The sequence below is a fragment of the Papio anubis genome, chromosome 19 (genome assembly GCF_008728515.1).
Source record: "Papio anubis isolate 15944 chromosome 19, Panubis1.0, whole genome shotgun sequence".
In the NCBI taxonomy this organism is placed as follows: Eukaryota; Metazoa; Chordata; class Mammalia; order Primates; family Cercopithecidae; genus Papio; species Papio anubis.
This window is the reverse complement of record NC_044994.1, coordinates 45,523,625-45,551,511: the sequence shown is the minus strand read 5'-3', so window position 1 is coordinate 45,551,511 and position 27,887 is coordinate 45,523,625. Positions and strand designations below refer to the sequence as shown.

At 35.5% G+C, this 27,887-nt stretch overlaps 1 protein-coding gene across 5 annotated transcripts in view; it reads right to left on the bottom strand.

Annotated features, from left to right (window-relative positions):
• DCC (DCC netrin 1 receptor) overlaps nucleotides 1-27,887 on the bottom strand; it is a 1,226,567-nt gene that overhangs the window by 98,745 nt on the left and 1,099,935 nt on the right. For all 5 annotated transcript variants that reach the window (XM_017951762.3, XM_017951759.3, XM_017951760.3 and 2 more), the window contains exons 21-22: nucleotides 23,329-23,361; nucleotides 5,448-5,513 (exon numbers count right to left, since the gene is read on the bottom strand). In XM_017951762.3, coding sequence (XP_017807251.1) covers nucleotides 5,448-5,513; nucleotides 23,329-23,361 — 99 coding nt within the window. The remainder of the gene's footprint in view (nucleotides 1-5,447; nucleotides 5,514-23,328; nucleotides 23,362-27,887) is intronic.

The following is a 27,887-nucleotide window of genomic DNA, read 5'->3' as shown; positions in this document are numbered from 1 at the left end:
AAAAATTCAATCTTACATGTTAATGCTAGTGAGCTTCAGAAGCACTGCTCTAGCTTAACACTTTCTATGTCCAGATGAAAATTGAGATCCAGAGTTTAAATGACTTGCTTTGTCACATAGCTCTAAGCTCTACAAAGTCAGGTCTAGAATCTGGGGTTAGACTAGGACTTTTAAAAATCCTTTGGGATAAAGATAATGGGTAGATGATAGGTGAGCAGTCTCTTGTAATCACTGAACTAGAACCTAGGACCTCAGATTGCTCTAGTTATCTTTTCTTTTCATCTGGAAAAAGGCTGTAAAATTTTATTTCCGTATCTTTTCTTTTGCATTAAGATTTCTGCTGAGTATAGCGTTGGGTGTCTTCTAATAGTTACCAACCTTATAATGATCACTTTATAGAAATGTGGGAAGAGTTTCATGTATACTTTATTTACATTGGTTAAAATGTTATTGAATTCTGAGAAAAAAACAGGTTTCCAAAAATAGAGAGCAAACTGCTTCCTTTTTTTCTGACAAGTTTTATAGAGCACTTAATATGATTCTGAGTATTTAAAAATTAATAATGTTGATTTTTTTATTAACATTGCTGTGTCAAAGTTTTAAAATTTGTCAAGTTTAACTTTGTCTTTAAAGGTTGAGGTCAATAAAAAACTATTATGATGTTTATAGATCTTCTAATCAAACTTTTTACACTGATTTTACAAATTATAGGTAGAGCTATCAAAAAAAGGAAATTGCCATTGTGTCTTCTGTAATCAGAAAGGCAGGATTATGTTGAAGTAATTTTCATAGTTCCTATCATTTATACAAATACAAACTACTAAACACATTTTCAGATATTGAAGATTTTTCTGCATTAAGAATGTGGACCATAATCTAAAATTGAATGCATCATAAAAGAAAAATACTACCACATCACCACATATTAGCTTTGATTCTACCTGCCATCAGAAAATATTTTAGGAAGCCTCTTCCAGTTCTACAATTTAATTAAGGGCTTCCAACTACAGGAGTAAATATGAACTATAGCTTTGTTTTTCTTTATTTGAATTCCAAGAGTGCATTTTTAAAAGAGTGGCATGCTGTAAAAGAAAGTAAATGATTAGCGAGGTCTAAATTTATTTGCAACTGGCTTGAGTATCCTGACAGTAAGCCATTATTCTATTACAATGCTTTGAAGAATGAATCTAGCAAGTGTAGAGGGAGCTAGGAAACCTCCATAATTCTGTCACTCTAAGGGGAGATGTATGAAATTTTATTGTATACAAAGTTTAAAAACCCAGACTTTAAATGTTTTGATGTAGCCCACTTTATAAGGGTGGGGTGCAATTGGAGTTTTATCACTCAGGGGCCTCACTTGCACATCTACTTGGAAAACATACCCCCTTCTTAAAGCTTAAGACATTAGCAAAAATTTAACTAGAAATCTGGGGTTTCCAGATGTCTTTGCTGATTTGCTTGTAACAGCCAAGGCTAAAGTCATATTATATATCTATCATCATTTGTTTGCTAGCAAAATAGAATAGGAAGCAGATAAAGTTTGGCCTCTACCATCCCTGGCTCTCTGAAGTTATCAATTCCCCTTAATCAGCCAGGCAGCCTGCAATAATTTGTTATTCCAGTAGGGAATCTATAAATATTTCAGATACGTTTTTCATCTCATTCATTTAGCATGAAATCCCTAAAACATCATTAAGTGATGCAGAAAATTGGGAAGGAGTAATGTCAATAATCCATCTAAACTGCTTCAAAGCCACTGAATGGCATTGGTCTATTTTATCTTCATGAATTACTCCTGTGAGATAATGTTTACTAGATCAAATTTAATTTTGGTTATTTTTCTCACTAGGAATCTTAAATGGTAAAACAAAAAGGAACACAATGATGTGGATTTCTCTTTCTCTTCATCTAGCATCTAACACCTTTGAAAAGGAAAGTGATTGCTGACTTATATGTTCACGTCAAATGTGGGCTCGAATTTCTTTTCGACCAAAAATTCATTTTAATTTGAATAGCAACTTCAAATAGTCAATAACAAACTTCTGAATTTGATCAATAACAAACTTCTGAATTGTGACGTCCAGACTTCATAATTAAAAATACAGGAGGCCCAATTAGGTTAGAATTATTTCTAGTTGCTTATTCATGTATACCTTGAGATGTATATGCACATTGTGATGGCAATCCCTCATATAATTTTTCTTTATCTATTACTCGCAGAAATAATTCAAATGTCACTGGGCCTCCTTATATTTTTAATTGCAATATCTGGCAATTCTTCCCAATACGGGAGTCCTTTTGGACATGCAGTTTAAGAGAGTACATAGTTTTGTGTCTGTGGCTTACATTTGCCCCAGATTTAAGCCTCATAACCACTGCCCAGTAGTGGTTGAAACCTACAGGATGATTTCTCTTTCTCATTCCTTATACCAATTCCCTCTTTAATTTTCTAGTAGTATGTCTCTTCAAAAAGTACTGTCCCGTACCAGTATTCCCTTGACTGGGAATGAATTTTAATGTGAAAATCCTTGTAGAAATAGCATCTTAAAATTGGCTTTGTGAGATGATTCTAAAGGGGACAATGCTAATCTCCTGCATGAACTCCAAAGTTAGAAGCTCTGTATCTCAGGGTATAAAATACAACAATTATGTTTCTCCCAAACAATTTCAGCAACTTCCTTTTTTTAACCTTCCTTTATATCCCTGGGGATTTTCTCATCCTTTCTCATCTCCTGGGGTGTATATTTCTGCTTTGCCTACTCGGGCAATTAACCCTGCTGGTGTATTGGTCCTGCAGTGGGCTGTCCTTCAGTTTGTTCCCATGGCTCATTGCAAGTGCCCTGCACTCGCTGAGGGCTTAGTAGCATTTCTTGACTGACTGTTTGAATACATATAATGTTTTTGGCATATTGTTGAAATTTAAGACAAAATTTGGAGCATGAGATTGAGCAAATGAAATTGCAAAGTTGGGAGGAGGGAATTATCATTACCTATACCCATTTTATGGAGCATGGCCTGGGGTCTGTTTTCTGCCTCAACAAGTCGCTCCTCTCACCTTCCTTCTGTGAGCCTTCTCCCTCCCCTTTTTTTCTTGAGATAGAGCCTTGCTCTGTTGCCCAGGCTGGAGTGTAGTGGTGTGATCTTGGCTCACTGCAACCTCCACCTCCTGGGTTCAAGCGATTCTCCTGCTGCCGCAGTCTCCCGAGTAGCTGGGACTACAGGTGTGTGCCACCACTCCCAGCTAATTTTTTGTAGTTTTAGTAGAGATGGGGTTTCACTGTGTTAGCCAGGATGGTCTTGATTTCCTGACCTCATGATCTGCCCGCCTCGGCCTCCCAAAGGGCTGGGATTACAGGCGTTAAGCCACCACGCCCAACCCTGTGTGCTTTGTAAATTACTTGTTGGGTATGTTAGGGACTGACAGAGCAAGGCTTTAGTTAAAACAAGTGTCTGAAAGTCAAATACCTACCAGGGATAGTCATGTTATTTAAATGAAGGAAAATGAGGAGTCTAAGAGACAATAGGAAGTTGTGAGTAGCCTGGAAAGAGCATCCTGGGAAGCTTGCTATGTTCTGAATGCTTGTGCCCTTCCAAAATTCTTATGTTGAAACCTAATCCCTGTTAGGGAGGCAATAAGAGGTGGAGCCTTTGGGAGATAATTTGGTCATGAGAGTGGTGGCCTCATAAACAGGATTAGTGCCCTTATTTTACAAAAAGCCTGAGGGAGCTTGTTCACCCTTTCCAACCACCATGGGAGAACACAGCTGGAAGGCATCAACCGTGAAGCAGAGAATGAGCCCGCAGCAGACTCCCAGTCTGCTGGCACCTTGATCTTAGACTTCCTGTCCTCCAAAACAACAATTTCTGTTGTTTATAAGTTACCCCAAATCTAAGGTAATTTTTAATAGCAGCAGATATTGACTCAAAGTTTAAACATAAGACATTCTATGTGTTTCTGGTTAGGTAAAAGGCATTAATAGCAGAGGAAGGTATTGCCGGGGCAATTCAAAAAGAAGTCAAGAGGTGAAAATACCTTTCTAAATCTACCATTGGCCAGAGGAGAGATAATGCTAAGTCTTTGATGCAAGCATTTGGTGTACTCCATATATATATATACACACACACACACACACACACACACACTCTCTTGTGAAAACTGCCACATTAGATTATAACAGCCTATGATAAGAAACAATCACTTAATTCACACCACTATTCTAATTTCAAATGCAGCAAACTATTTTTAGATTGAAATTTTGACTTCCTTTCTGGGTTTTTTAACAGGCGATCAAACAAATGGAAATTTATCAGTTCAGTAATCAAGTTTCTTATGAAAACCTGCTAAAATGGTTAAATAATTTTGTTATTTCATAAAATAGAATACTGTATAGCAGCCAAGATAAATGAGTGAGAGCTATTTGTAAACACATGGATACATCTTCAAAACTCAGTTAAAAATGAAAGCAAGTTGTAGCAGGATACAATATCATTTCTATAAATTTGTAAAACTGTAAAACAGTATAATGTTTAGGGATACCTATACATATGTAGTAAACATCAAATTAGAGCACTTATATCAGAGTGAGGAACAGTGTTAAGAAGCATGTGAGAAAACACAGACATAAAAGAGATTTAAATTCCATGCTGTATATTTCATATCTTAACCTTGCTGATGGGTATACAAGTGTTCATTTTCACATTTTGAGTATCTGAAGGTCTTTTTAGTAAACCAAACCAAATAACAGCAATAATTTTTTAAAAACTTGTAAAATGGCCTAATAAATACATTAGTCCCCTGAAAATGTGGCCAGTATTAATCCATCCTTTTAAAGTTTGTTTCAGCAAAACTAACGATAAGATCCTGGAATGCAGCCCCCACATCAACCTTGTCCTTCTGTGGAGTTCTAGGTATTACCTTCATCTGGTCATCCTTAAAGCCAGCAGATACTTGGGCATGCTCCACTAGGATGAGCAGAAATAAATGTCTAATCTAGACAACACAAAGAAAATTTAGCCCTAAGATGCTACAGGATTTTGAAGAATTAACGTTCTCTGCAGGCAAAAATCCAAGTAACTTTAATATATGAAACTGAGTGGGTTTCAATTCAACCAAACTTGGATATCACCTCTCTCAAATAAAATCAGATTCCTGCAAACATTTTAAATATATTGTAACATTTAAAAATCTTGGTATTTAATAGCTTTGTATCATTTATAAAATGCTCTATGCTGGGCTTTTCTGACTCCTTTTTTATACAGTTGTCAACTCTTATGGCATCATCTCCTGGTAGAATGTGCTAGAGTTGTTTTTTTTTTTTTTTTTTTTTTTTTTTTTTTTTAGCAAGCTTCCTGGCACCTGTAGTTGATAGAAAATTTGCCTCAGACACTCTTGAATTAACCACTTCATTAATATAACTAATTCAATATTACCTAATTTATATACTTACCATTTAGGGTGCTTCTATCAATCAAATTAGTATCAACTGGCCAATAACCTCCATCTCCATGACGACCTGTTCATTGGGAGAGCATGTCACAATGTTAGTACATACCATGAAGGCACAAATGAAACAAAATGAACAGACAAAAAGTATAAACATTTTAACATACACAACAACAGAACAGATTACTTTGACCTCCCTCAGGAAAGCCTGCCAATTCTCATACCCTTACACCTGTAAGAAAATGTTATTTTCCATGTGTGACAAAAACAAGTCAGAAAAGTAAACGCTCTTAAGCTAAATTCAATGTTTCACTGATAAGTCATCCTCCATTCTTTTTATTTCTCCCAATATTCTTATTGGAGTCTTTTAGTAAAGGTGCAGCAGCAGTGTCAATCTAAATACTATTCTTCTGAACTTTTTAGAACAGAAACAACTCAGGTCCTGGCTCCTAGGTCCTGCAGATACTGTCACACATCTGACAAGACTTTATGGCAAATTATTATTATCCTACAAGGGGCCAGCATATTTCATCTTATAACTGGGCTTTGGGTATTCTTTTTGATATGTGTCAAATACGGTACCTGGAAATGAAATTCCACACTGGAAGTAAGAGTGGGGGTTATGTCACAAACCATATGGTCTGACTATTTCCTACAAATACACCGTGAAGGGAAGAAAGCTCCTTCAGTATAGCGTGATTGGAAATTCTGCCTTCCATTAGGTGTATAACAGATGTGAAAGTAGTATTTAAGAGAAATGAGCCAGGAATTCACCAGAAATAATTACACTATCATCCAAAATTTAATTAATGGTGTTTCACCACAGATAATCTTTTTCTCTACTGATACATTCATAGAACTGAAATTATTTGATTAGATTTTGAGTTCTAGAATATCTAGGTAGACTACTTATGTAAAACATTTGAGAGGTGAATCCGTATGCAAACAAAGACCAGAGTATAGGTAATTTTCTATTTTATTTGTGTAAAACGGTTATTTCTGAAACGAGTTCCAATCAGTGAATGACAGAGAAAGCCAACCAGGACACTCAGCTACAATAACATAGGTTGTTTTCTCACATTTATAAATTTCAGTTTTCTTCATCTCTGTAACTTTCAAGTCCTGATTTTGTGACTGTATTTTGCATAACAAACACTACCCTTACTAAAGCTTTCCCAAGATTTTATCATTTCATTTACAAAACAGCTTTCAAGAAACAACTTAGAATCCTGTTAACTGACTCTACATTCACAATTTTAAAAATTCTTTTGGTATCAAGTCAGAGCTGAAGTTAGGATGTCAAATTTCTAGCAAGCAATAAGATAAATTAATTCAGTCACATTATATTATATCTTCGGCATAAAATGGCGTGTTTAATATCTGTTGGGTCAATGACTGTGAGTATGTAAGGAAGTAGGAGATAGGATGGAGGCTCCTATGTGTGTGTGCAGGGGGAAGGTGGTGGTGAGAGGAATAATCAAAATGAGCTGAAATTGTGAAAATTTTAGTGGGCTGACAAAAATGTGGACAAGTCTAACCCTTTTACAAATACCTTGTTTATATAACTCTGATGCATATGGGGTTTCCATGAGCAGTGGATAAGCTTTGCCCACGAGACACCGTGAGATCAAAGTTGGCTGATGTGAGGTGGAAGCTCTACATAAATATTAAGATGACTTTTCTAGCAACTGAAAGCAGCTAGATTGCAAAGCAGTCAGCCAAAAGAGATGCTAACAACCCTATCACTTAGGCCAGTAAAGCAATACATGTTTCCTGTTGGGAATAATCCTGTATTGGCTGGAAATTAGCTAGGTAGCCTACGGAGGATTTTCCTTTTCCTCCAGCAGCCTGGCAAATGTCTTTTTAATGAAGTTTCCAACTCTCCCTGTTATTTGTGGCAGGATGCAAAGAGAAGCCAATAAGCATGTCCATATATTACATACACATATAGCTCTATGGGTACAGCACCCCTTAGATTTAGCGAGGTTATTGATTACATTGTGAATTTCAATAGGTAGAAGAATGAGCAAGTTTAGATTTATAAAAATTCAGATTTCTTGCACCACTTCAGACTAAAAACCACAAAACCCATTTCTGGGATATTGATGAGCCTGAGATCTCTTAATCTAAAGACAGAGACATCTAATTTTAATTTTAATTTTAATTTTGAGTGATACTAAGTTTCCATTCCCTGAAATATGTCTTTTAATTTTCAGGAAGTCTCTCTTGATGCAGCCAGTTAATAGTAATAATAATAATAATAATAATAATAATAATAATAATAATAATAAAAGATTATCCCATTGCTTTAAGGAGAGCATCACAAAGTTGTCAAACGAAGAGACACTAGAGGCTAAAAAAGGAAAGGATATGGATGTATGGGTGTTACTTCTTGGCATATCACAGCATTTTTAAGAGCTTGTTGCTGTAGAACAAATATTGGATATGTTTAGTTACCTTGGTTAATTTCATAAGCACTGATTTAGAGAAAGAGAGGACTAATCAGAATTTAGAAAACAACTAGAGTGAAAGTCAGCTAATGCAAAGATATAAACTACTTCCCTATCTCAGAGGTCTTCATTTTATTAACGAAGCATAAAACTGGTAATAATTCTTTCTAAAATTTATTAAATGCCTACTATATGCAAGGCATAGTCCTAGATCCTCAGGGAAGGAGTAATATAAAGAGATATATTAGATATGGATCCTGCCATGACAGGGAGAGTTGGTTCATTGTAATCAGATCCTATACAGGCCTATTTATGGTTAATATTAACCAGCTGCAGATGGTTCTTAATATATTCTGACATTAAAGATTTAAGAGTAACTTAATTCATGTATTACTATAAACTTACTACTAGGCTTAATTAAAAATGCTTTTTAATTATTAAAGTATTATTAAAATAATTTTGAAAAGAACTGCAAATAAAAATAATATTTTATTTTCAGTCATATAACATTATATATTTCATAGTTATATTTATTTTAAAATCCTGAATTACATTTTTGCATATCATACTAAATTTTTAACAGTTTTACAAAATTCTAAATAATTAAATGGATTTATGGAAATTCAAATATACATTTGGGGGAAATCACATAATACATTTCAGTTTTCTTCCCTCAAATAAAGTTCAATATGGCTTAAAGCATTTTGGAAACGAGTAGTTTATTTTTTTCTTTTTATATGAATAATACAATTTTATACTAATAGTGATCAAAGTGTACTATATGAAGGCCAGGTGCGGTAGCTCATGCCTGTAATCCCAGAACTTTGGGAGGCCGAGGAGGGTGGATCACTTGAGGTCGGGAAATCAAGACCAGCCTGGGTGACATGGCAAAACCTCTTCTCTACTAAAAATACAAAAATTAGCCAAGCGTGGTGGCGCGTGCCTGTAGTCCCAGCTACTCCGGAGGCAGAGGCAAAATTGCTTGAACCCGGGAGGCAGAGGTTGCAGTGAGCCGAGATCGCGCCACTGAACTCCAGCCTGGGCGACAAAGCAAGACTCTGGCTCAGTATAAAACAAAACAAAACAAAGCAAAAAAAAACAAACAATAACAACAAAACAAAGTGCACTATATGAATATAATTCTACAGGATATAAAGAAGAATTCTGTATTGGATTACTGTGTATCCATGTTTTCTCAATAACACAAATTGAGGATGAGGGAAGAATGAGATATTAAAGAGTAATGAATTTATTTTCACTTAACAACCAGCTAATTTCATTTAAAAAAACAAAAACAAAAAGAAAAAAAAGTTCTGCCAGAAAGTTTTGATAATGAAAGCAAATGATTTTCTACTTTTACGATAGATTTTGGAACCAAGAAATGGTAGCTTCAGAAACAAAAATTAAATAAATATTAAATAGGCATTGGCTGAGTTAAAATAGAGGCAGTTTGTGGCTGTTTTGAGTTATTCAAAATAGCTTTTATATGTTTAAATTTTTTTTTTTAAATACTGCTTAGGCAGGTCCTAACCAGAAATTTCATGCACCTCTCCTTTCTTTGAATTTTTAAAATGTTATAAACTATAAAATCGTTTAAGGGGTTGCCTTTTACATTTTGTCTAAAAGATTGGCCTTATAAGGAATCTTTTTATCCCTTTTTGGCACATGCCATATGATTCTTCAGACAAAACTCTTCTTGATCTCTCTGCTGCCTGTTCTCTAAATTGAAGAAAAAATTGGCAGAAGTAATATGACTTCCTTTAGGAAGTCTGTTCATTGTTATATTCCTTTGCGCTAACTGAAGAGATGTGCAAATTGTGTTCTCAATGTCCTATGAATAAGTAAAGCTAGTTAGGATTCTTTGTAGTATTATTTTAATACTAAGCACAAATCTTAAGTTATTACTAGTATGCAATTTATTATTTATGTTCTCATCCTTACATGTCACCTAAATTATTTGTGTATTTTTATTGTGGTATATCTCTAAAATGAAATAACATTAATGTTTATATTAAATCCTTATTTGCAGCATACATGGGCAGATTGAGAATCTTTTCCATAATAAAAAATTTTCAGCACTGAACAAAGATTAATTCAATTGGGATTTCAGTCCTAGAGTCTAGTTTTTCTGCGTGATTGTTTATAAGTTCAGAGAAGAGAGAGTGGAAAATTAATCTGCAGAAGACATGGAGAAAAGTGGATGTGATAGTTCTAATCATTTGTTTACTCCATCTTCCCTAAATGGGCATAAGAGAGGATCATCCAGGATGACATTCATACAATCAATCCCTAGAGAAAAACATATGGCCCATAATCTAAATCAAATGGACAGATTGGTCATCTAACAAATGTTCAATGTATATCCTTCCAAGGATGCAGAGCACTGAGATATCTTCTTGATCTTAAAATTTGTTATCTGAAAATTCTAATGATAATGATAGAAATTGCATTGATTTTCTGTCTTGTGTACCAGCAGATAAAGAATATCCAGTAATATTACTTGAATACAGTTTTACTGTTCATCCAACACACAGATCATATTGAGATACATTTAAAGTAGGTAATTTGTCAGAGACTGAAATGTGTTTCTAAAAGATCGGTTTACCAGGCAGTTGATAACAATGCTGATTTTAAACAAAGGCATCAGGCATCAAAAACCAGAAAGCAAAATCATAACCAATACGTAAGATATTTCAAATATTTTAATAGAAAAGAAGTAATGAGCTCTCTTCACCTTTTCCTAAGGTTCAACACATTGTTTTCAAATCAACATAAAAGAAAGTTCACTGACTGAAAGAAAATAGATTGTTACTGCTATGGCTGCCACATATTGAGCCCTGATGCTCAACAAATCCTTGCTGCTTTCCCTTCTTTGAAACCTTTGGTTTTATTTTTCACCTGTGGAAAGTCTAAGGGCAATAATCTGCAGGATATGAATGCATTTGGTAAACTACTCTGAGCCAGACAAAGTGCAAGAAAACCAAATATGCCATTACCCATATTTCTCTTAATCATAAGTATATTTTTGCAATTCCAATTTCTGTATTTAGACCATAAAATATGAACAGGTTAGACTCTTCCTAAGAAGTAAATTCATTTTTTTAAAATCCTTAGAAATCAAATTCAAAACTAAGGTAATTTCACACACAAATAAAATGAAATTGAGTGAGCATAGAGTTATTACAAAAAATATCAGGATACAAAACAGAAACTGTGGGCATCCTAAACAAATTTAAACAAATTTATTTCTTATCGTAATTTCTGTTCTTGGTTTACATCTTAGCCTGATAATGGATCTTGACTGTCTGAGGTATACATGTTGTCTCTTGCAGAGTTTGGCAAATAATAGGTGAAAAAAATTGTCTGTGTAATCTTCTAAAGTAAGAAAAACGTTTACAAATATTGCATTATTTTTTGCAAGCACCAAAGTAAAGGCAGTACACTTTGCCAGGCCAACAAGTAAAAGCAGTATACTTTGCCAGGCCAACCCATATATATGTATTTTTTTTTTTTTTTTTTTTTTAGAAGAACACTAGTTTCTCTTATGACTTCTACTACTTCTCATTCTTACATTCTTGATGTCTCATAAGGGAGAGTGGAAAAAACTGAAAAGGCAAGTATTAGGGAACCAAAGGAGCTGGACAGATCAAGATCTTTAGATAACAGGAAAGTAGTTAACCTCCTTCTTAAATATTTCAGGTCAGAAAAGATGATAAGTTCTGACCTCCATGATAATAACTACACTTAGTCTCTCTCCCTTACCTGGCTGCTGATGAAGACTTGTCAGCTGCTCCTGATCATCCATGTCACAACCTTCTACACAGCTAAAGCCCAATATGTTTATTAGGTATTATAATTATTATTCATGCACATTAGGAAGGAAACATCTGAATAACAATTGAATTCTTAATAGAATAAAATATAAAGATGGCTTAATAATATTAGTAGTATGGTGGTAGATAGTGGTCCCTGAAGTCCTTCCTCTCATTGGAATCTCCTTTTATGCACACTTGCCTCTAGTATATCTGAAATAACAATCAGTTACAGGTCTAAGAAACCACTTTTATATGCAGCTTAGTCTTTATTAAAATCTAAAAAGCATTCTGTTCCTCAAAATATAGGCACTGTCTTGGATGACTGGATATTTCCAAGAGCTAGTTCATTTGCCAGGTTACAACATGAAGAATGAGACAATCTTTTTTGGCTTATAAAAGAGCATCTGTTCTCAAAGACCACGGAATGATCAATAAAAGCGCCCCCCATCTGCATGGTTCACAAGCTTATCCCAAAGGCAGGTGTGAGATACATTTGTGCCTGAGCAAATTTGCCAAGCATCCCGGGAAGAAGAGGCAGAAGAGGATGAGAGAGTTCTCTTCTCCAAGTGACTACAGGTCTGGAAGTTGCAGCTGCAGTCTGAAAACACTAGAACATGAGCATCCTGCTGGTGCCCTGCTAGTCTGTGTAGATAATGACACTGTTGGAGCACAGTGTTTCATCATTCATGTCTCCAACCATGTTTCATCCATCCACTCAACAAACGCATTAAGTAGATCCACAGTGCTAAGCATTAGGAATATAAAATGACTATTGCAGAAGTTTGTAAGTCAGTGAGATGGAAAATCTTAAGTGAATAATTATAACCATATGGTAATTTCCAAAAATTAAAAAAAAAAAAAAAAAAAAAAAACAACAAAACGAACAAATAGGTGACCCAGTGGTAAAACAGAATGATTATCCACTTACACCTAGCAAAAGGCTTCACAGAGGAGGTGGCATTTGATGTGAGAATTCTTTTTGCAAGTACCAAAGTAAAAGCAGTATACTTTGCCAGGCCAACTAGTGGGGAAAATATGTGTGTGTATATCTATATCTCTATCTATATATAATATACATATATATTTTAAGAAGCACATTGGCTACTCCTATGAATTTTACCACAGTAAAAGCAGTATACTTTGCCAGGCCAACCAGCGGAGGAAAATATACATGTATATATAAATATAAATATATATTGTATATAATAAATATGTATCATAAAATATATATTATAAATATGTAAATGCACAGACACATACATATATATTTTAAGAAACACATTGGTTACTCCTATGAATTCTACTACTTCTCATTCTCACATTCTTGATGTCTCACAAGGGAGAGCGGACAAAAACTGAAAAGGCAAAAATTAGGGAACAAAAGAAGCTGGACAGATCAAGATCTGTCTTGATTTATTAGTTAGAGAACAGTGAGGTGGATGAGCTTAGAGAAAAAAAGGCAGAGGTACAATAATAAAACTCCCTAAATGCTCTGCAAAAGGGTCTAGAATTTATCTTATAGAGGTTAGGGATCCACTGAAGATATTTTAAGCAGAACACTGACTAATTACACATGTATTTTAGAAAGATTATTCTGGATGAGTGTGGAACTAAATGGATCAGAATAAACTGTTGCAATAAATATGACAATAATATTAATTATGCATCTCTAAGGCAGACATTATTAACCTCATTTTATAGCTCAGAAAACTGTAGCTCAGAAAGATGAATAAACTTGGGGTTTCATTTGAAGTAGCTGAGACTGTATGACTCTGATGATGATGATTTTAGCATTATTGGTGAATTAATAACTAAAAGAAGGAATGTGGGGGCGGGAGCAGTGGCTCATTCTTATAATACCCGCACTTTGGGAGGCCGAGGCTGGCAGATCACCTGAGATCAGGAGTTCGAGACCAACCTGGCCAACATGGTGAAACCCTACCTCTACTAAAAATACAAAATTTGGCCGGGCATAGTGGGGCAGGCACTTGTAATCCCATCTACTCGGGAGGCTGAGGCAGAAGAATTGCTTGAACCCAGGAGGCGGAGGTTGCAGTGAGCCAAGATCATGCAACTGTACTCCAGTCCAGGTGATAGAATGAGACTCTGTCTCAAAACAGGAGAAATGGGGAAAATGGATGGTGGACAGAAATTAGAGCACTTCAAAGGGTTGGTCTTGGGGTATAAGGGTGAGAGTTTAGGTGTGTGTGACTTGAGATGTTGGCTCTTTTCTCAATTGAACATACAGAACAAAACAAGGCTTTGGCTGGGAATGAAAAATAGTTTCTTTGTAACTATGCAGAGTACTATAAAAAGTGAAGGTGCCACCTCAGGAAACGTGTAACAGAAGTGGCAAAAAAACACAAAAGCCAAGAAAATTCTTTGAAGATGACTGCTACTGAGGCCTATTCCTACTCCCATCCCGTCATCCTTTTCTCTCCCTATCCCACAGTCACACCCCTCCAAGCAGGAAATGATCAATATCAGCAACCAAGAGTGGATGGATTTCCAGGACTCGGGATACAAGGGAGCAGGCAGGTCTTCACTGGCCGGCGTAGACAATAGCTACTTGATATGTTGAAAAGTAGGAAAGCTCCAGAACTACTACGTTAGAGTGGAGAGAAATAGCAAAAGCCTCTTCACCAACATAGGTCTCTGCCATAATGTACTACTCTGCAAAGGTAGGCATGAGACATGTTTGTGCCTGAGCCAGTTACATCCTAACTGTTCCTGGAGCCCATCCTGTAGTCCTCACTATTTTCCCAGTGTCTTGGCATCCTAACTTTTCCATCCTAGAATTTCTCTACATAAAGGATCACCTACTCTTTCCCCTGGTAATAGTTTTCATTGAGTCGAGTTCTACTCATATATTTAAAGCCCAGTCTTAGGTTTTAAGAAGTATTTTGTAATTCAGCCCACAATGATTTCTTATCTGAAATCCCATAGCATACACATGTGGACAGTACCATCTGATTTGGCATTTTGTATTTTTCATACTGGACTGGAAGTGTTAATATTCTCCTAACTATATTGCAAGCTTCTTGAAAATGGACCCATGGAACTATACTTCCTTCTAATGCTTTGCCAGGATCATTTTCTTCTAATGCTTCTAGTGCCAGCACAGTACTGGATACGTAGTTATCCACAAGTTATCAAAAGTGAGTCTAGTTCTTTTTGCACTTCATAGCCACAATTTTAACAAACTTATCAGCTTCCATTAGTTTTGATTTTCTCCTTTCTGTACTCAGAATTCCAAGCAGCTGGTGAATTTCAAATCTATAAATTTTCTGCTAACAAGGAAGGACAGCAAGACTGGAGGTCATAAAAAGAGTGCAGGAGGTCACAGCCATCTACAAATGTAACTACTATTAGCTGAATTACAGAGAACTTGTTTTTCTATTTAGTTTTTATTTTAGTAGGTGATTATCAAATATACTTTTCCCTGTTGGAAATACATGTATAACTTCTCGTCTCCTCCAAGATCAGTAAATCTACAATATCCACAGCTACGTGCACTATGACTTTGAGCTGTCCAATCTATACTTTTCATTCAATGGTAAAACTTATCTTTCCAGATTACTCTGTAGCTGCTTCCCAAATATTTGTGTCATGATTCTATTAAGCAAACACGTATCAGACAACTAAAATAGGATAAATTCTAAATTAGGGAGGTGGAGATGACAATGTGAAGAATCCAGCCAGTTCTCTGTCCTTGGGGAATTTAAAATCTGGTCAAGAAGCTAAGAATATAAATAGCAAAGTATAAGAAATGGAAAACACAATAAGATGGGTGTGATGAAAATACAGGTGAATAAAAGACCAGAAAGGTAAGAAAGGATTCTCGAAAAAAGTAAAATTGAGAAGGGAGTCTTAAAGAAGACTTTGCTTAGTTGAGAAAGAAAGAAAGTATAGCTAAGGCTGAGAAAATGGTACACATTACAGCATGTAGCTGTGAAAAAAATGCACTTTTCCATGGTGATTTGTGACTGTGGCATATGTGGAGGGATCTATTGGCCATGAGTCCAGGAAAGAGATGTTAGAGTCAGACAGCCAAGGTCTTGATGTCAAAGAACTGACCTCATCCCCAAAGCAATAGTGACCCATCTGTGTTTTGGAAAGAAAATTGAGGTGGCAGAGTCTAGGACTGATTGAAGTGGGCAGAAAATAAAGCTAGGAAGACCTTGTACTTGGCCAATGTCTATAGCAAGGAAATGGCATCCAAAATACAGTGGCTCTTACAAGAAGAACCTGTTTATGGAATTTTATTTGAAGTGTATAAACAAAAATGTCTACTTTAGAGGTGTGAGAAGGTTAAAATTCTCCCATGAATCGCGACAATTCCTATGAGTACTGAGTATGTTTTTGTTCCTTCAAAGTTACCTATTAAAACATGAAAACTGCTGAGAAGTTGATATAGACAGCTACTTGACTGCTTGCTGGGAACATGATAAGCACCTTAACACTCCATTAAAAGCACATTATTCATTTTCTGCTACTACTATTTCACCACAGTCCTAATTTATGAAATTGCAAAATTTTGGACCTGTGAAAAACCCAGTTGAGAATAGCCTTTTCAAGTGGGTGTAGCAAGCAGCCAAATAATAACTGCATTGAAACTATGCACAATAATAGGGTAAGAAGAGGTTTTAATTTTCAATTAAACAGCTCCCATCAGAAGGCACTAAAGGTTTTCATTTTTCACACAGCAGCCTGGCTGCTGTAATCCAAACCCTGCAAAGTCTGGATTACATTAACTAAATTCCAAGCTTGACTAGACTGCCTCGAAAACCCTATTTCTCTGAAATGGAAACAATTAACATTCTGTTTATTCATGAGATTAAAACTGCTGAGGTGTAAAATGGCAGGTGCAGTGTTAAGTACTTTGCCTGAATACCTTATTGAGGAAAGATGAAGTCCTTTAAACTAGGTGAACTTATGTTGATGCCATTTAGGTATAACTTTCTTGATGACAGATCATGAGTCTGCATTTCCAGAAATTATACATCGTCGAGAGCAGAGATTCTCCAGTTAGGTAGCCTGGGTATGTATCTGGGCCTAATCACTGTCAAACTAAAAATAAAGATATATAGAGTTGAATCTCTGAGTAAAGAAGATATTTGAGAATATGAACTGCAATTCAGGACACACAAACCAAAGTAGCTGCAGGGGAGTCTAGAGAATAAAGGGAAAGGCAGGAGTTTTATTGGGAATAGAGGAAGGTTATGCAAGTTGTTTTGAAAGTAAGTTAATTGGTGCTGGTAGTGTCTTCCAGGAGCTGCTGAGTGTCAGCAGGTGTTAGGTAAGACTTGGAATCTTAGAATCATGACCAGGTCCTTGCAGTTTTGGGTTTAGTCTCACAAGACAGTTCCTGGAATAAATGTATGTGATCTGAGTGCTTTTCCTTATAACCTCCTGACTCCATTTTAGTTGGGTATGACATGAATGACTCCATTTTGTATAATCAACTTTCACACCACTTACATACTGTGAGTGTTTGGGCACATTTTAACCTCTCTCTTTTTCTACATCTGTAAGGGTGCTATAAGAATTAAATAGGATTGCATGTGCCCAGTGCATAGAAGAGTAGTTGACACATGGTGGAAAAACCGTAAATGTGAGATGCTTCACTATGCAAAGATGTTATGCCTGAGTTTTTAATTCTAATACCAACCTTAAAACTTCAGAATTTTAAATCTTGAAAGAAACCAAACGATAATCTAGTCTAAACTCATCATTTTACAGGTGAAGGTGTCGAGAGATGCTAAGTCACCTGCCCAACATTACACAAGAGTTCCCAGTGGCAGGACTGTGCTAGAACTGAAGGTATCTAATTCCATTCCAGTGCTCCTACAGCACACACTGAGTGACTTCCAAATGAAAAGTTAGAGCATTATCAGTCATTACCACAATCCACAGGAGAGTAATTCTTCCTCCTTGTTGGATAGGCAGTTTACAGCAGGTTTTCTTCATCTGGATCTGTAAACTGCCCTATGTACATAGGGCTCTTCCCTAGGCCTAGTGTTTCAGATCACCCGTTTGCCAGGTCATGGAGAATTAAATACACTTGAGAGTGCTCAAAGTGAGCACTTTCTTTGTAATTCATCTCAGCAATGGTGAAAATCACTTCATGAGAATCCTGCCCACTTTAAGGTACAGTATCATCGCCATAGCACCTATTCTATTGTTACAATGGGCAGACATAGAAACACACATGAAAGAGTAAACATTTCTGCCGATGCTAGGAACATCAATTTTCATTCAAAGACATCGCAAAGTGGAGAACAATATTTGGGCATTAAATGGGACATAATGATGCAAAAAAAACACCTTAAAAGTTTGATCTAATAATCACTTTTGAGAAGCAGTCATGTTTCAGAGTTACAGCTAACCTCCATTGCAAACTCAAAAAAAAGGGATTTTCTAAAATGCTTCTGTGACACACTCTAAAAGGTTTGAGCTGATTTTAGAATGGAAATCAAATTTTTAAAATAAATATAGTAACCATTTACAGTAGAAAGACTGCACATTCTAGGAACCAGAAAGAAGTTTTGAGTTCTAACTGCCAACAGCTCTTTATGTGATCCTGAGCAAAATGTTTACCTTCTGCTTCTTTATTGGAAAAACTGGGAAAAAAAATAGTGAAGGAATGAAATAACAGCTTTCTTTTTAAATGTGGATGCTATAGACTGAATTGCTTCCCCAAAAATGTGTATATTGAATCTCTAACCCACAATATGATTATATTTGAATATAGGGCCTTTATGAAAGTAATTAAATCATAAGGTTAAATGAAATCATAAAGTAGGGCCCCAATCCAATAGGATTAGTGTCCTTTGAAGACAAGACACCAGAGAGGTGGTCATTCTCCATCACGGGAAGACACAGCAAGAAGGCCATCTACAAGCCAGGAAGAAGACCCTCACCAGAAACTGACCACGCTGAGCCTTGATCTGGGACTTCCAGCCTCCAGAGCTCTGAGAAGATAAGTTTCTGTTGTTTAACCCACCCGGTATATAGAGTTTTGTATTGACAACCCAAGCTGGCTTAGACAGTGAATTATCACCATCCCTGTTTCCTGAAATAAAGAAGTGTGAGGATCATGTAATCAGTGCTGTGGCCACCCCACTAACAAGATGACCTCAGATTGAGAGTTATTTGCCTTGTTATTTAGAATATTCAGAGATGTGAAAAGGAAGATCTATGTAGGGAAAATAACAGTAGACAAAACTTCAGATAAAGCAACTTTATAACTATATGTCAAATATGAATGTGTGGCTATATATATGTAACATATCTGTTGTAATGCAGTTGATGGTTAAAATCAGGGCTGGGCATGGTGGCTCATGCCTGGAATCCCAGCACTTTAAGAGGCCAAGACAGGCAGATCACAAGGTCAGGAGATCGAGACCATCCTGGTGAACACGGTGAAATCCTGTCTCTACTAAAAATATAAGAAAATTAGCTGAGCATGGTGGCACACACTTGTAATCCCAGTTAATCAGGAGGCTGAGGCAGGAGAATCGCTTGAACCCAGGAGGCAGAGGTTGCAGCGAGCCAAAATTGTGCCATTGCACTCCAGTCTAGGTAACAGAGTGAGACTCTGTCTCAAAAAATTAAAAAAAAAAAAAAAAAAAAAAAAACAGAAAAAGAAAATAAAACATTAAAAAAAACAGTTTTGGAATAATGTGGTTTCTGGGGCTGGAATTATGGCCTTTATACTTACTAGTTGTGTTTCAATAGACAAATAACAACTCTCTGAGCTTCAGTTTCTTCCTTGGTAAAATGGAGACAATAATAGTACCTTTCTCACAGTACTGTATGAGAATTAAGTGAGTCATCCTGTAAAACTTCTAAAACAGTGACTGCTGGCAAGAGCTGCATAGGGGTTCATTTTACCATTACATAGGCTCACATCAGCAGAGACAAATTGAAGGAGTTTTAATCAAAATATAGAAAAAAAGGAAAAAAATCAAAAGTCAAAACAAAAATCAAAACAATTATTGAATTCATAGACAGAGAGAGTAGAAGGATGGTTACTAGAGGCTGGGAATGGTAGTGGGGGGCTGGGGAGAGGGGAGGTGAAGATGATCAATGGGTATAAAAATATAGTTAGAAATAATGAGTAAGACCTACTATTTGATAGCACAACAGGGTAACTATAGTCAATAACTTAATTGTACATTTTTAAATGAAGAGTGTAATTGAATTGTAAGTCAACAGATAAATGCTTGAAGGGATGGATACCCCATTCTCCATGATGTGCTTAATTCACATTGTATGCTTGCATCAAAACATCTCATGTACCCTACAAATATATACACCTACTATGTACACACCCAAAAATTAAAAATAATTTAATTTTTTAAAGCATAGCTTTTCTATCTAACCTCTGCACCCACTTCACATAGCCTGTGCAATTTCCTTACCCAACCCTCCAAAAAAATGAAACTCTGGTTTATCTCTAAAATTTATTTTACTTCCAAACTTATTTGCCACCTGTGCCTGGAAGAATCTACAGAAATAATTAGGACATGGAGCAAGAGAGAGGGTGATGCAAAAAAGGAGAATTATAGAGAAGGTCAAGATTAGAAAGTTTTAAAAATGCTAGATTTCATCGATTTACAATTACATAAAGTAATCAGGAGTTCTATGTTAATTGCCTATCATTGTCAAACAACTGCTATACCACTGCTCACAAGAAAATATTTTCTCCAAATCAAAACCATTTCAAATGACTTTTGTTTTCACATTTATATTCTTCATGACAGATCTTCAATCTCTAAAATAATAATTGTGACAAGAATCTGAACAGATACTTTTTTAGGACAATCAAAACTGGTCTCACTTTCTCTCATATAAGTCAAATTCAACCTCTTGCTTCCTTATTTAGGATTCATCTTTGCAAAGTTAATTCTGACCCCAGTGCCACATTTTTTTCTCTGAGGGAATTTTCTCTCAGCAGAAATTCAGCTCCTCTCATAAATGTAATAGTGGGATCATTTCTCCATGAGAAGGGGGCAAATAGGTCTAACAGTGGACACGGTAAAACGTATTCACCTAATTTGCTGTGTGCTGGGAATGGGAGAATTAAGATCAGCCTTTTCCTATTATTTTCATCAATCTTAGAGGGATCTTTAATCTGGGTTATTTCTCATGCATATGGTCATTAACTCAGAAGACTGATTTTGTTTATAAAATGTGCTTTGAGGGTGTAGCAAATTTTATATGCTTTCTTTGTAAAAATTTAAAGATATTATTTATAACCACTAAATTACATGTCATCAGTCCCTCTCAATTTTATAAGTGAATTGAGTTTGAGGTAAAATTTAGAACCTATCAACTTGATCAACTAACTATATGCCAGCTGTGACTGAATAAGGCTCCAAGTTACATATGTGACAGAATCCTTCTGAGCAATATTAGATGATGAAAAAGAACAATTGACTCAATATATTAATGGACTCAGCCACTGGCAGTAATTCTTGACGGGGTCCTTTTGTTCTTAAGAACTAGCCTGATTTATTGTAGATGGAGACTCAAAGTAAAATCCATGGAAGATGTGTGATCATAGGGATGGGGAAATAATTTAGTCATTTACCTTTCATCAAATAATCAATTTACAGAAAATATGTGTGGTGGTTTAAAATAATATTAAGCAAAACAGTTACCTTAAAAAACTAAAAGCAATTAGCAACAGAAAAAACAAAGTAATAGTATCCAGAGAGAAGTGGAAAGCTATTTATTGAGAAGCTTGGACATGTTGTCAACTAAGTGGCTAATAATGACATTTCTTTTTTTTTTTTTTTTTTGAGACAGTGTCTTGCTCTTTCCCAGGCTGGAGTGCAGTGGCATGATCTCGGCTCACTGCAAGCTCCGCCTCCCAGGTTCAAGCCATTCTCCTGCCTCAGCCTCCCGAGTAGCTGGGACTACAGGTGCCTGCCACCACGCCCAGCTAATATTTTGTATTTTTAGTAGAGACAGGGTTTCACTGTGTTAGCCAGGATGGTCTTGATCTCCTGACCTCATGATCCACCCGCCTCGGCCTCCCAAAGTAATAATTACGTTTCAACTAGTTCAGTTGTTTTATTTTTTTCTCTATTTATTATTTTTAAACATAATTTCAAAACTTAGGAGTTATCTGTCTGTGGAAGCTTCAAATTTATTTAAGTAAAGAAGGTTATGAGAGGTTGTTTCAATTGTTTGATAACTGCAGTAGTAAAGCTGCTTCTATTAACTATTCCAGATTTGGATTTGACCAAGACTAATATTTAATTTACCTATGTAAATACATGCCAAGTGATAATTACTCATCATTAATATTTTTTACAAATATTATTTAGTAGATATTAATCATATGAAAATATTTTCAGTAGAAGCAGGCAGGAGCAGTTAGATTAATGAAAATCTTAACCCTGAGTAGGCATTGCTGTACACAGTCTCATTTCAATTATTCCACATGTAAACCCTTAGCCATGTTCTGTTAAGCAGCTGCATAGCATATGTCACCAGAGAAGAATGTAAACACAAGACCACTGGAGAATATGCTAGTCATGCAGGCAGCCTTCTGCTGTTAGGGAGAGCCAGCATCCAGAGGTTTAATATTTGTCAAAAGTTAAAAAGTATTAATGTCGAAAGAAAGCATTCCCCTAATCTCACAACATGGCGCCTTATGAGACACGATGTTTGCAAGTTAAGTTCTGCCCACAGTAGATGTCCAAAGCAGGAAGGAAACAAACTATATGAACTATAGACTCTCAATCTACAAATACTGATAGCACTGACTACGACCAGTTTATAGTATTTCCTAATTCTTCTGGAAAGAAAATAACATCCTGAAAAAAATAACTCATAAACTATTCATTTTCTCCCTCAGCTTTCTACTAATTGTCCTTTGTGTAAAGATAATAGAATTCTAATTTATCAATCAGCCTACAAATCACGGTAATAGTAAATTCAAATCTACTTATAAGTTAATGGATAACTCTTATTTATCTCCATTTTGTCTCTGTGTAAAACTTTCCTTGTATCTCTACACAAATCAGTTTTTAGTAAATAAATAAGGAAAAGGGAGAAAATACTGTACTCTGAGTCAAATGAGTATCTGATTCACTGAATAAAAGCTTTCTGGCTTCAAAATGAACAACGATAATGCCCTAAAAAAGTTGACCCAACTTTGATTTGATATAGTAAAAGGAGCTCATTACAGAGGAAAATCACACATAATTTACGGTTTTTGTCTGTAGAGCTACAGAACTTTAATCCATAGCTCATGAAAGGGTGCAAGAGCAGCTTGAAAATTATGCTGAGCTTAATTATACTTAATGTGAATTATTCAGAAGTGCAGAGACTAAAAATTTATTTCATACAAAGAAGCTTGACATTTTAATTGGTCCTTCAGAATAGAGACAAAACAATTTCCTCTCAAGAAAATTTACATCTTCCTTATCAGAGCCGCAGCCTCAGCCAAGCAGAACTTCATTAACAAGATTAATCATCACGCCAGTGTCTGCTTCATCAGGTGTATGGTCCAGGTGAAAAGAGGAATATAAAGTGATGACTGACATTTCTAACAGACAGGATTGATTCAAGGAACACAAAATGACAGATTGAGCCACCATACCTTGGTCATTAGCCATTTTGTCAGGGTGTTCCACTGTGTGGGAAAAAAGAAATAATATTATTAGACTGACATTTCCTAGCAAGAAAGCTGACATATCAAACCAACAGTTCTTTTTAGCAAGTTTTTATTTCAAGGTTAGTGCCCTATTGAAATAAAATTGATAATGACCCAAACTTGCATGTTTATTTCTATTAAATAAGTATTCAGAGAAAAAAAATTGAAAATAATGTTTTTGCTGTACAAATTTATCCTAAAATTATCTTACTTTTCATATCCCTCTAAACATAAACTCAGAACAATTACATAAATTTAATTAAAACTAGAATTAACAGTAAAAAAAAAACCGCACACAATTACCAAGTAATTATCACCCATATATATATAGTTACGAAAGTTCAGGAAGCTATTTTCTTGTATGTGGCTTTTCTTTAAACAACTTCACCAATTCTCACATCGATTGGGTAAAATAATTGGCTATCATAAATATGGTAGAATGTAATCTAAATATCTTGATAAATCTTTAGCCCTTGTGAAGATAGCTCTTGAGTTGTTGACAATTTCGGATGACTTATAAGTAATAGTCTTAAAAATGACTTTTTGAAATTTAAATTTAAAAATATAAAAATTTTAAATTTTAAACTCGCTAAATTTTGTTTTAAAGATGACTTTTTTCCTGCTAATCAAATGAACCTAAATAAGAGGTAAATCTCTAGTATTATCATATTTATGAAAATTATATGATATTTTGACCAAGGCAGACCTTCATAAGCTTCCCTCCATCAATTACTAATAGAATTATTTTTACCTAGACTTGACCGTCTTTGAGTTTTGAGTCTTTGGGGCATATTTAACTCACTTAATTCCTTTCAAACTTGATAGATAGGATACAACACTTGCCGATTGCTTCCTGTACATGTCTCAGTAAAACTCACATAGAGAAAATATAATAAGCTGCACCTGATAATATAGTCTCTCATCTGATGTGGCGCTATTATAGCACATCAATCATCGTTTGAAAAATACCTTAAATGCCCTCCAGGTGGTGATCCTTCCTTTTCTAAATAAAGCAGCACAAATCATTGTCTAATAAGAATGTTTAGAATTGAAATACGTAAATATTGATTCTGTTAATGAAAGCCCCTTTCAGATGAACAGGGTTTATGTCTATTACATCCTAAGAAAGATTTCTAAACCAGAAATCAATTATAATTTCTTTCATTTAAACATAACATATAGGCATATTCTATGAAAAGATATCTTGATAAGTAGATTTTGAATTGTAAATTACTATTTGGAAAATGGTATATATACAATTATTTTTATATTATTATTATTTTTAAGATGGAATCTTGCTCTGTCACCCAGGCTGGAATGCAGTGGCCAATCTCAGCTCACTGCAACATCTGCCTCCCATGTTCAAGCGATTCTCCTGCCTCAGGCTCCCAAGTAGCTGGTACTACAGGCATGTGCCACCATGCCTGGCTAATTTTTTGTATTTTTAGTAGAGATGGGGTTTCACCACGTTAGCCAGGATGGTCTCAATCTCCTGACCTCATGATCCACCCACCTCAGCTTCCCAAAGTGCTGGGATTACAGGCGTGAGCCACCGCGCCCGGCCAGTGTTTATTATTTTACAATTCTATAAGTATTATTTTAAAAAGTTATTGAGATACAATTGAAAAGTAAAAGGCTGCCCATATTTAATGTATGCAATTCAATGAGCTTGAGAGTAAGGATATACTTATGAAACCATCACCACCTTCAAAGCCACAGACTTGCCCCTAAACTCCCAAAGTTTCCTCCCACCCCTTTTATTATTATTTATTGTGGTAAAAACACAATATATGATCTACCATCTTACTAAATTTTAAGTACATAATACAGTGATATTATTTATAGGAACTATGCTGCATAGCAGAGCTGCAGAATTTATTTATCTTGACACTCTGATGGGCTAGTGGTTAGAATTTGGTGCTCTCTGAAAGTTTTAAATAAGTTTTATGAAATCTTGTACCTTGTCAAGATTTAACAAACATTTTTTAAAGGTTTACCAGCCATTTAATTTATTTAATCACCACAATTTAATTGTATCTAGAGTTTCTCTTCTGTTTCCCATTGAAAATTAATGGCTTCTCAAATACATTTTATTATAGTGTTTTATTATGTTATTGATAAAGGTGCTTTTGACAGGCATTTGCATTATATGTAGCTTATGGACATTAATAGGATTTTGAACTGAGATCCTAACACAGCTGTGGAGAAAGGACAGTATGTTGTTGGAAGTGCTATATCAGGTCTCCAGCAACAATGACCTGATCCTTGACAGGATATGTCAAGGTCATAAGCGCAGTCACAGCCAGGTCATAACCAGGAAGTATGTCAGCTTGGCAGCCAGATCGGGACACACTTAAGAAACTATCCTCATCAGCATCTCATATTAAGGTGAGAACTCTTTAGAATTATGTCAAAAAAGATGAAAATACGACCCTTATCTCATTTCCATTCCTTGTCTGCCCTTTATCTTTAATCATATACCTGCATTGTCTGCAGTCTAAGACATTTTTAGCAAGGGATAAATAACTACATGTTATGATAGACAAACCCATTCTCATTCTTATCTTTTGAATTTATTTTTCTACTAGCAAAGCTGCACTGAATAGAACTTGAGAAATTTTGAATGTCTCAAAATGTTATCTACTGAAGAGTATTTTCCAACAGGGACCATATGGATTCTCATAACTACCTTTTATTAGAGACAAAAATGACTTACATTTGTGCTTTGATTTTTTTCTATCATATGTTTCTATCATTTGTCAAGAAAAATCATGTATTTTTGTCATAAAAGAATTTGACAACTAGAACTTTTTCCTCTTCTGGTCCAAAGCTTTCAGTCCTATATTCTTAGATAGGAGAGAGACACATTTCAGAATGATGACTAAGGATGCCCAGAGAATTTACTGTACTCTATTGGGCTTTCATGCTGAATACCACTCTTTTGTGTGTAGGAAGTGACTCCCTCCCTCCACCAGATTCCTCTGTGGTCTACTCCAATGGGAGCATCCTTCCTCTATTACCTGATAGGCCAGCATGGAGAAGTATACTTTGTTAGCAGGAAAAACCCACAGGATAGGGCAGAGATAGACATAAGACTTCCAATAATTTGACAGTGTGTACGTATCTCAATGGGACCCTGGGGAGGATTTGCGGAAAGAAGGTGGGTATGTGCAGAGTCCTATGTGGTCAAGTAATCAAGGTCAAGACTCTTTTCATTAACATTCCAAAGAAAGAATTAGATACATCATATATGTGTACCCACATAAGTTTGTAGTAAGATAATCCCTTTCTAATTACAAACGTCCTTTTAATTAAACAGTGATTATTGACTGAGTTTCCTGTGCGTCTCTGACTGGTTGTTAATACCCAAAAGACTAAATGCTAGCCTCTAGAAGAAAATGCTGCGATCATTGCAAAGGCTAAATATGAAGGAATGATCATTGCAAAGGCTAAATATGAAGGAATGAAGTTTGTGGACACCTGCCTGGGGTAAGCGTTACTATGAAACACTTGCCCATTACCCAGTAGAGTACTGGGAGCTTTCTCAGCTTCAGGACATCTAAGCCTTTGTCTCGGGCAAACGAAGTTACATGCCAATGAACAGAGTATTCTTTGGTGTAGCTTTGGAAACTGAAAATCTTAAATTAGAGAGCAATAGCATGATTTTATCTTTGGTGTAGATTTAGCTCTACACCAAATCTTTAAAACACTTATGTTGTAGCTTTAAATCTCTTATGATGAGTAATTTATTTGTCTTAGAACATTTGTCATTGTAGGTGTCTTGTAAGATGCATGCATGTATAAAAATATTAATAAAAGTGACCAATATCAATATTTCTGAGTAATTCTACATAATAAAAAACTTATTTTAGCATATGAGCAACATGTATTTAAAATAGAATTACTATTATTGAGCATGACATTTAGGGTAGACAACACTAAACATCAAATCAGGGTATTAGAAATAACTCTTTGAACTATTATGTCATAGAACAAATTCCTGAACTTGTTCTTAGTTTTGAAAATAATTTTCGAGATGTGTTTCGGACACTTAGGATAAACAGTACCAAATGAAATACTGAGCTCATTAAACAATCCCTAGGATGGCTTGTGGGCCTGCAAATCTTATAACTCATCACTCTGCTGTTTAACATATTTGGATGCCTTATATCGTCTTCAACCTTTCCTCAGATCTCTCAGTTGGCAAACATTATGAGTATGAAATTAATTTGGCACTCATCTATAGGTAAAAATGAAGCATTTGCAAAATACGATCTAGTTACATTTCATGCTGCTACAAAATGAATAACCAGTTGCCTTTTGATTGCTCATTTGGAGTGAAACCTGATTGAGATATGAAGTCCCCAAAATTTAGATAGACAAAGATTAGCTCATTTCTATCCTACCTCCCTCCCAACTTCTCTGTCATTAAGAACTGTCATGCAAGCTTTGGCTGAATGCTTGCTTGTGTGTTGTTGGCAAACTTTCAGATTAGCTGCCACCCA